The sequence below is a fragment of the Miniopterus schreibersii genome (assembly GCF_964146895.1).
Source record: "Miniopterus schreibersii genome assembly, chromosome: 1".
Classification (NCBI taxonomy): domain Eukaryota; kingdom Metazoa; phylum Chordata; class Mammalia; order Chiroptera; family Miniopteridae; genus Miniopterus; species Miniopterus schreibersii.
This window is the reverse complement of record NC_138101.1, coordinates 164,309,985-164,320,690: the sequence shown is the minus strand read 5'-3', so window position 1 is coordinate 164,320,690 and position 10,706 is coordinate 164,309,985. Positions and strand designations below refer to the sequence as shown.

The window sequence follows — 10,706 nt, the reverse complement described above, 5'->3', positions numbered from 1 at the left end:
AGCTACATATATAGATTGCACAGTCTCTTAACTCTTATTAAATGGGTGAATTTAACTAACTTATTCAAGTAACATCAAAGTTTAAACATTTTAAAGATTAGATCTTCATAATTTTTTAAATCAATTAATGAAAGAAAACTACAAACTCCTGAACCAAAATTTTATTTTAAATTTTAGGCATATTAGTGTGTATGAAAAATGTTCATAGCACATGACATGTAAAGATGCTAGCACATTGAACTACAATAGAAAATATTTTTATACAACTTTTGGATCACTAGTATGCTTATTTCTCCTGTGAATGAAGGCCCAGTTTTCTTAAGTCACCTTTGTCATGGGATATCAAGTATGTTTAAAATTTTTATATTATTATTTAATAACCTCCTAATAAGGCTTTGAGTTTGTGGTCGACTTATACATAATGTTCTTTTCAATGTAAGGACTACTATAGCAGCTTTTTGTCTCATATTCAGTGGAACATATTTAATATTTAAATATTGAGATAACTTAGATCTAGAATTATACAGCATGGTAATAACAGTTTCCATGTCATCCATTCTAAAACCACTGCGTTCTAGTGGTAATCCCTGAGATTTATACATTTTTTGTAATCTGTGTTCTGCTGCTTCTGCTATAGCAAGGCTTCGTCTTAGGTGCTCTCTAGAAGCTTGAATGTCCTTTCTATATTCTGGCCTCAGGCTCTCAGTAAGAGGTACATGTTGCACTTCCAAACGAAGATTTGATATTTTGTCCAAAATTTCTTTACTCACAATTAGTGGGTTATTTTCAAATAATGCTGTATCATATTCGCCTGAGAGCTGAGGAACATCTTCTATTTCTGTGGAGGTTTCCCAGTAAGTGCTCCTACTTGAAGGACTTGGAGGTAATTCAGTAACATTTGGCCATAACATTGCTGCCCCCGTTCGTGGCTCTGGCAGTAACTCGGACTCTAGTTCTGGCTCTGGCTCTGGCTCTTCTTTTTCAATATAAGGTTCTTTTGTACGTAAAACAACAGAAACATTGTTTGGTTTAATTGACCAGAATGGTGTACTTTTAGTATATCTTTCCTCCACTTGTGCCGGTTGGAAGTCTCTAGTAGGTAAAGGTGTAGCTTTATTACTGAAAGGGTAACTTAAAATACCATTCTCAGTTGAAACTTTGCCAGGTGAAATTAACTCCTTAAGTTGTGATGCCTGTGGTCTCACAGAATGAACACTATGTGGAGTCTTTGAAATTTTCTGATGGCCTGACTTCTTAGTGGGAACACTTAGTACTAGCTTCTGTAAAACTTGTACATAATGATTCAAGTTTTTTTCTTCATCAGGTGTCACAGTTATTTCTTAAGGGGAAAAAATATCAAACAATAAATAACATTTATTATTATATGTGATATATTGACAAAATCTACTGACCCATATTTACTTCATATGCTACCACTTAGAAGTTAAAATAAAGCACCAAGAAATAAAGCATATCTGACAGTCAACTCTCACTTAAAAGAACAAAATTATTTTCTCAGATTCTTATTAAAATGAGCAAGATTAGTGCAAAAGTTGCATATTAACACAATTCTTTTTGCGAATGCTCTCCCATATAACTGATGATTCAGTAGGTAACTTATTAAAACAAAAGTCGTACCCTAGCCAGTTCACTCAGTGGTTAGAGCGTCAGCCCTCGGACTGAAGGGTTCCAGGTTTGATTCCAGCCAAGGGCGCGTACCTCAGGCGTAGGCTTGATCCCCAGCCCTGGTTGGGGTGCGTGCGGGAAAGCAACCAATCAATGTGTCTCTCTCACATTGATGTTTCTCTCTCTCTCTCTCTCTCTCCCCCTTCCACTCTCTCTGAAAAGCAATGAAAAAATTCTTATGTCCTCCAATAGTGGTGTGCTTAATTAGGTTCACACTGGCTCACCAGAGCCAACTGTTAAATTTTAAGAACTTTGTGAGCCAGATATTAAACATAGACATCATTAAAAATTAAATTATCTGAATTTGCATTTTAATAAATTGTATTGAAAATAAAAGTAATAAATATTCAAAACTCATCACTTTCTTATTTTATTTCATTTTACTATTATCTCAGTTCTTGAGGATACTTATATCTAGGGTATCTGTATGGTAGAAACACTAGAATGCTGTGCTACTGTATATCTCTTTCTACCTCCCTGTTCAGTGATGTCAAGTAAGTGGCTTAAAACCAGCAATGATGGGGCAAATGCTATAAATCAGGGCTTACCCTTCTTTCCAAAAAGCCAGTTAAACATTTACCAGTATACTACTGCCTTTAACCCAAAAAAGATCTAACTACAGCCTGTGGGTCATCTTCATCCAACTGTTTTTGTAAATAAAGTTTTATTGGAACCAACCAGTCTTGCCCATTTGTTTATGCTCCAACAGTAGAGTTGAGTAGTTACAACAGAGACCACATGGCCTGAGAAGCTGAAAATACTTAGTACCTGGCCCTTTATAAAAGTTTGCAGATTCCTCTCTAAAACGTCAACATTTCCCTTTTACAACAAAAATGACAGTTCTATTTGTACTGGTATTTTGCAGCATCTGAGTAGTGAATCCTCTCATTTCCAATGTGGAAAACAAAAAAGACTACTGAATAAGGTATTCTGAAATTCTGCTCAACTTCCCTACTCCTAGTCAGGAGTTTTAAATTTTAAGTGTTGGAACTTTGTATTGCATGTAATTTTGAACAGGTTTTTGCCACTGTCATGGATACAAATTGATTTAATTCAAGGAAGTAAGTCATGTTTTAGCAAATTCTAATGCATAACATCTACCTGAACCACCCCACCCCAACCCCAACCCCACCCCGCAGGCAAAATGAAATACAGTAGTAACAAAGTTTTTGTTCAGGAGGCACTTTTTATTCGGCTGTTTGGCAAGCACAAAATAATCCAAAAATACTATATATTTATACGTTTTGCCTCTCTTCCTTAACTCTTCTGTTACAACTTAGAAAGACCAGATGAAGTTTAATTAAAATTGAATGCATATTTCTAAATTTTAAAGAAGTGGTAATGAAAAGTTTAGTGAGGCAATATGAGAGTGGGAAGATACTAGATTTGTCTGAAGATCTAGGTTCTAAAAGTTTAGAAGAGTTTCATCACCCCCAAAATAAATCCATTCCTAATTGCCCCTATCCCTCAATCTAAGCAACCACTAATCTACCTTCTGTCTTTATGGATTTGCCTATTCTATACATCACATATAAATGAAATCACACAAAATGTGTTCTTTTGTGACTGGCTTCTTCTACTTAGCATGTTTTTAAGGTCACCTATATTGTAGCATGTACTTCAGTATTTTATCCCTCCTCCCCCCTTTTTGTCCTGTAATGTCAGTTGTTACTTCTCCTCTTTCATTTCTGATTTTGTTTATTTGGGTCCTTCCAGTCTTTTTCTTGATGAGTCTGGTTAAAGGCTTATTAATCTTGTTTATCTTTTCAAAGAATCAGCTCCTGATTTCATTGATCTTTTGTATATTTTTTTAAGACCCTATTTTATTTCTGCTCTGACCTTCCTTCTATGCACTTTGGAATTTGTTCATTGTTTCTTTTCTAAATCCTTTAGGTCTAAGGTTAGATTGCTTGAAGTTTTTCTTGTTTCTTGAGGTAGGCCTGTATTACTATGAATTTCCCTCTTAGGACTGCTTTTGCTGTGTCCCATAGGTTTTAGGTAGTTGTGTTTCATTTTCATTTGTCATAAGGTATCTTTTCATTTCTTCCTTGATCTCATTGTTAACCCATTTATTGTTTAGTAACATGTTATTTAGCCTCCATGTGTTTGTGTGTTTTTCAGTATTTTGTGGCTTTTTGTTGTTGTTGATTTCTAGTTTCATACCATTGTGGTTGGAGAAGATGCTTGCTATTATTTCAATTTTCCTAAATTTATTGAAATTTGTTTTGTGGCTTAACATGTGGTCTATCCTAAAAAATGTTCCATGTGCACTTGAAAAGAATGTATATTCTGCTATTTTGGTAAAATGCTCTAAAATATCAATTAAATCTATCTGGCCTAATGTGTCATTTAAGGCTGCTGTTTCCTTTTTTATTTTGTCTTATAGACAGCATATACAGGGTGTCCCCAAAAATGTATACACACTGTAACAGCTGATAGCTCAATTTTGGAAATGAAATGTATTTTAATAAACACTGCCTTTATAATTATTCAAAGTGTGTGTATACATTTTTTTGGGATACCCTATATATGGGTCTTGTTTTCTTATCCATTCAGTTAACCTATGTCATTTTATTGGAGCATTTAATACATTTACATTTAAAGTGATTATTGATAGGTAGTATCTATTGCCATTTTATTATTTATATTAATGTTCCTTTTTTCTTTCTTCTTCTTAAAGAAATCCCTTTAACATTTCAGCAATCCCAGAGTGTACTATATGTATCAATGTCACCTAAACTCTCCATATATGTTAGTCAGTTGGGACCTACTGATCTACAACTACCAAAATGCAATAACTGGTATTAGTAATAATGACCATCAGACCTCAAGAAAAAATAATATCATCTTCAGTATGTTCTGTTCATTTATGGCAAAGAACATTTTTTACAAAGATTTTTGTTTAAAACAACCAACAATCATAAATGCTAGTATTTAATGGACTAACTTATTTAAGGCGCTTTATCCAGAACTTTTGCAGCTACTAATTCATGATTTAGGTTATGTTGTATTTTCATTTTTAAAGTATAATTTCTAACTAAGACCTTTTAACAATTCTGAAATGTAGTCATGCATAACTAGCATGAATTTTAGTACTTTACACCTACCTATTAAATTTTATTTGGTTAAACCAAACCCTAACATTACAAAATGCTATGATGAACTATAGTTAGACTAGGCAGATAAGCCGAAAGTCGTATCTGGAATATCAGCTCTCAGACGCTGAACTTCACTACTTAAATACCTCAAGGTGACCACCTTATTAATTTTCCGCTATTGAGGAAGGACAGGTCGAAAGTCATAATTAACAAAGATTTCTAATTCGGTGCTCCCGAGGATGCTCTGTAAGAGTGCACAGGGGGTCAGTGAGTGTCCCAGACCGCTGCCCACTACCCACATGTTCTCCATGCTTTACCACAGGGGTTAAACTTTTTCTGTAAAGGGCCAGATAGTAAATATTTTAGGCTTTGCAGGCCATACTGTCACTGTGGCAACTAACTCCGCTGTTATAACAAGGGAAAGCAGCCATGGACAATACATAGAGGAATGAGTAGGGCTGTATTCCAATAAAACTTTATTTATGAACAATGAAATTGGAATTTCATACTTCTTCACATGTCACTAAAGGTCATATTTCATATTCACACTTAAAAATGTAAAAACCATTCTTAGCCGTCCAGCCGCCAGAAACAGGCCACCTTGGCCCGCTGGCCGCAGTTTGCCCGCCCCACCCCCCTGCTTATCACACGGACAGTGACTCTCAGACGGGGGAGGGGCGGGGGGACACGGACCATCAAGGACCCTCTCCGCCGAGGCAAGGTCACACCCGCGAGCCCCACATGCCCCGTCCGGAGCGCCCCGTCAGTCTGGGACCCACTGTCCGCATCACCGCGTTGCCAGGCCAGCCCTGCAGCGCGCAGGTCGGAGAGGAGGAGGCCGCGAGTAGAAGAGGACAAACGTCGGCGTTGGAGGCCAGGACCCTGGACAGTGGCGTGTGGGAAGAGTGTGGGACCCAGGCACAGAAGAGCCGAAACTCCGGCGGCCCCGGAACCCGGAGTTCCCCTAGGAGTGTCCCCAGGGTCGTTGCTACCTCAGGCCGGTCACTCACTCGGATACGCCGGCACGAACGAAGGCCAAGTCAACAGCGCAAATAGAAGGACTAAGGACTCCATGGGCATCGTCCGCACCACTCCGCCATGCGATGGGAACGTCCTGGGGCCACCGGGACGGGTACTTCAGGGCCAAAGGGGAGGGTCCCGGCGGCCGACGATCCTGACTCAGGGCCCTGGGCGCCCTGCAACCGTCGTCCCCAGCGCGCATGCGCAGACAGTGTCGGGGCAGGGAGCGCGAGCGGCCGAGGCCCGCCCCCTCCTGGGGCCGCGTGCAGGGGGCGGGGCGACCACGCCCGCCGCGCCCCGCCCTGTTGCGCATGCTCTCTTATGCCCTCGGAGCTTTGTGCCCAGTGTAAGCCTCGACGCCCTGACGCCCCGACACCCCGAAGCCCTGACGCCCCGACGTCCCGACGTCCCGACGCCCTGAGTGCAGGTGCTCCGGCCGATTGGGAGCGGCAGGCCTCGGCCCATTCAGGGGAGCTGGGCCTATAACTGTGCCCAAAGCGCTGTCCCAGAGCGTAAGGAACTGTCTGTGGGAAGAGGCAGGTAACCTGGCCATTACAACAACGGGGGGGGGGGGGGGGGTTTGTGATGGAGGAAGCGCTAGGCACTGTGGAGCACACCTCTGTGTGCCCCCCTCTCCAAGAGAGCTGGGAGGACGTTGCCTAGTTGGAGGAGAGCTTGGCGCTCCCCAAGAACTGAAAATAGTTCACTGTAATTGCAAGAGGCGGGGCGCAGTTGTTGAGGGAGGTGAGGGAGGCAGTGGCATTAAAGCCACTTTAAGGGGTTCGGGTTTTGTTTTACTTTTTCAAAAGGTTACATTCCTGTTTTGTGTTGTTTTTAAAAAATATGTCTCTATTGATTTAAGAGAGAGGAAGGGAGAGGGAGAGAGAGAGAAACATCAATGCTGAGTCATTGACCGGCCGCCTCCTGCACGCCCCCTACTGGCGGCTGAGCCCGCAACCTGACCGGGAATGGAACGGAGGTCGCCTGGATCTTAGGTCCATGCTGTACCGCTGAGCCAACCCGCAGGGCTTTTGTTTTGTTTTTCATTTGAAAAGACAAACCTGTAGCTATGGAGAATAGACCAGTGGTTGGTTGTCAGGGATTAAGGATGAGCGAGGGCATGAGTATAAAGAAAGAGCATAAAGGAGTTTTGTGAGGGTGATGGATAGTTGTGGTGGCCACAGAATCTAACGAAACATGTCTTAAAATTCATAGAACTGTACACTACAAAGAATCAATTTTACTGTATGATAATTTCTTAAAATTCACCTGTAATCACTGCCTCAAGAAGCAAGGGGCTTAGATTTTATTCTGAGGCATTGTGGACATACTGCAAGGTTTTGAGCTGGGAAATGTGTCATCAGACTTGCACTTCCGATGGCTCATTCCCTGTAGCATAAAGAATGGGTTGGAGGGAAGCCAGACTAGAGGCAGGGAGCCAAATGAGAAGGCTGTTCCAGTAATAGAGGCACGGATTAATAGGGGCCTGGGCTCATGGTGCCAGAGGGCGCGGGACATGTGGGCAGATTTGACAGACATTTAGAGCCAGAATCAACCAGACTGGGAAACTGAATGTGAGGAATGAGGGAGAAGAAGATGGTGCTCATAGTTCTGGCTTGGGTACCGTTTCATGTGGTATGAGATGGGTGATACAGGGGCGGAGGGGATGGAGGATGATAAGTTTAGTTTCAACATTGCTCTACTGAGAAGGGCTGCGACCTGCTGGAATGGCCAGTGTAGGAGCAGATGGATATAGGGCCCTGGAAAGAGCTGAGATGGAGAAGGAGGTTTAGGAGGCACCAGCCACTAGAGGCGGGGGTGCATGAGATCGCCTAAGGAGAGTCTTTAGAGTGAGAAGGTCATTGGGCCTTAGATAGACCCCTGAGTAGGCTAGAAAGGGGAGGATGGGCCTGCAAAGGAGACTGAAAATGGGAAGTGGGAAACCAGGAGAAAACAGAAGCTTCATAGAGGGGGAGGAGCACAAAACTGGCAAATGCTTCTGAGAAGTCACATGAGAGGAGGACTTAGATTTAGCAACAAGATCCTTGGCAGAAACAGTTTCAGTGGAGTGGTTTCAGCAGAAAGAAGCCAGACCACAGTGAGCTGAGGGACGACTGAGAGGTGAGGAAATGGCGATAGCTAGGGAAGACAACTTTTTCAAGGTTAGGGTAGGAGTCTTTAATGTGCTTAACCAGGGCTTAATCCAAACAGAGCAGCCTTCTAGAACCGAACAGTTACAACTATTTGGAAAGCAGTCTGGAACATGTAACAAAAGCCTTAACATACTATAAATACTATGACATAAATCATATGATATAAATTAAGGGGAGATATGTCCTGAGACACACACTGTAGTGGATCATATTTGAGAGATTAACTGAGGTTCACCCTCCTTGAGCTTACTTGTCCCTTACCTTTCATTCCACCACTGAGATATCAGTGAGCACCTTATGCACTTGCCTTAGGGAAAGACAGCTAAAATCTTGAACAGAGACATTAAAAAAGGGGCTGGATTTTTTTTTTTTTTTTAATTCATGGTGCATTTAAAAGTCAAAGCACTTTAGTAAGAGTGCTGTTTAGGTGAAAAGTTTTATTTGTTTTGTTTGTGTTTTTAGTGGACATGCTTAGCTTTGAGTATCAAAAGCCAAGGAACCTGGAGAACAGGAGAGCATAAACCATAGGTTAGGGGCAGATTTAAGATGATCTAAGGTCTGTTTCCCTGATCCAGGGTAAAGTTTCTGGGAGCAGAAAAGGGGGGTTGCAGTTTGCATACAGATCCCCCAATATTTCTTTTAGTGTATATCTAAAACTCACATTTACCTGCTTCATATTCTTTCTCCCAATGGGTTTTGTTGTGTTTTTTTAAAATATATCTTTATTGATTTGCGAGAGAGGAAAGGAGAGGGAGAGAGAGAGATAGAAACATCAATGATGAGAGAGTCATTGATCGGCTGGAGCCCGCAACCGGGCATGTGCCCTGACCGGGAATCAAACTCTGATCGCCTGGATCCTAGGTCGACGCTCAACCACTGAGCCACGCCCGGCCGGGCCCAGTGGGTTTGAATTAATAGGCTATGAGATATATGTGTCCCTCTGGGGGAATAAGCATGTTTGGGAATTCCTGCTCTTGTCATCATAGGTCACTTGCCACTGTTCCCACTATTTTCTTGGGACCAATGCACAGGGTAGCTCTGATCCATAGCAGTTTTCAAATGTCATATCACAAATGTCACTTCCTAACAGCACTTGTGACAATGCCTGGAAAAATAGTTTAAATTCTATATTTGTTAACTGAATGGACAAATAAGTGAATCCACTCATCTCCCTATCCATCCATCTACTCCATCATTCTAAAAATCACCATAACACTTAACAGCACCAGAGAACCTGTGGCTTTGTCAGAGAAAGGCTTCAGCCACCTGGGGGCAGCAGAGCCTCACCAATGACCAAATGGTACCTGGCAGTTACTTGAGAGCATCTCTCTAGCTGTGAGTCTAGGAACTGGATTCTGATTTTGTTGCGCTGAAGCTTGTTTTGCTATTGTGTGTTTTGTTTTACTTTCATACGTAAAATTCCAAATGTACCAAATAGAATGTAATAATATTTAAAGTGTTTCAAAACAACAGGCTTTGTTCTCTAAGTGAGATTTTCTTCATTACAGGCTGTCTACAGGAATGTTGCACATCTAGTCTTTCTCTGACTGTTAAAGCTGCTCCGTACGAAGCTCATTGCAGACAGACCTGGGCTGAAATCTGTTTGTAAAATGAGACCTGGGAGCACACAGAAGAGGCAAGATGACCCTTGGAAGTGCCCTCTTTCAACAGGTTCTGCCCCACTTAAGGTAAACAAAATGCATTTTTTATTCACTATACAGAATTCTGAATTGACTCCATGGGTGTTTTGTTTTCCCATGGGGTGTTTTTGTTTTGTTTTAATAAATAGGTGGCAAAGAAATCCTGGAACGAGAATGGGAATAGCTGGAAAGTGGTTGCAAGCATATGAACCTTGGAGTGTTTTTAGTTCTGTCCAGGAAAACCCTCCCTCATTCCTGTGGGTCTACCAAAGTCAGTGTGTAGCCTCATGAAAATCTGAGAATGTAGCTGGTGACTTACAGAGATGTCAGAACAATGATTTATTGCTCCATGAATCCATCCACCTAGGAAGGTCCTGGAATTCTAAAGGATTCCTCAATATAAATTTAATTTGAATTCACTTAACCTTTGAAAAATGAAATATGTCCATACTATGAAGAAAGGTTTTTAAGGACAGGGACTGTGTCTTTTTATGTTTGTAATAAGTCCCAGGGACTTTTTACAGTGCCTAAAGAACATGGGCTCTGTAAATGTTGTTGAAAAGCATGTGGCACTTTGTGGTGATGCCACCAAATCAAATAGAAAGTGACCTCAGGTTAGAAGGACCTTAATTCCTGGGATCTCATTTTCTTTATCCCTCAAATAACAACCCTTTGTATTTGAGTACTGGCTTTAGTCTAAACCTTATAGACTCTATATTTCCTTTAAGGGTAGGTTAAACAGATATTGACATCCATTCTCCATAGATGAGAAAACTAGGCTCAGGCTAAAAGGTTTGGCCAGGTCATCCAGCCACATCCTGAAGCAATAGCACTGCAAACCCAGGTCTTTTGACTCTAACACACTTTTCATTGAACCTTTCTGGATTAGAAGAGATCATTGGACTTGTCAATCTCTTGAAATACTTTTTCTGTCTCCAGCAGTGGATTTCAGTCCTCACAGCACATTAGAGTTAGTGCAGAGCTTTAAAAACAAATAACCACTAATCAAAACTGTGTCATATTGGCTGAGGGATAGACACAGAGCTCAATGGAACAGAATAGAAAGTCCAGAAATAGATCCAGACATATGTGCCCAGCTGATTCTTTTT

At 41.3% G+C, this 10,706-nt stretch overlaps 1 protein-coding gene across 1 annotated transcript; it reads right to left on the bottom strand.

The window, feature by feature from the left end:
* Positions 1-332: 332 nt before the first annotated feature.
* Positions 333-5,864, bottom strand: SPESP1 (sperm equatorial segment protein 1; the record flags this gene model as incomplete). Its single annotated transcript, XM_081145379.1, has 2 exons — positions 333-1,339; positions 5,795-5,864. 2 exons carry the CDS (start codon positions 5,862-5,864, stop codon positions 333-335), a joined length of 1,077 nt encoding a protein of 358 aa, XP_081001505.1.
* Between the last annotated feature and the right edge of the window lie 4,842 nt (positions 5,865-10,706).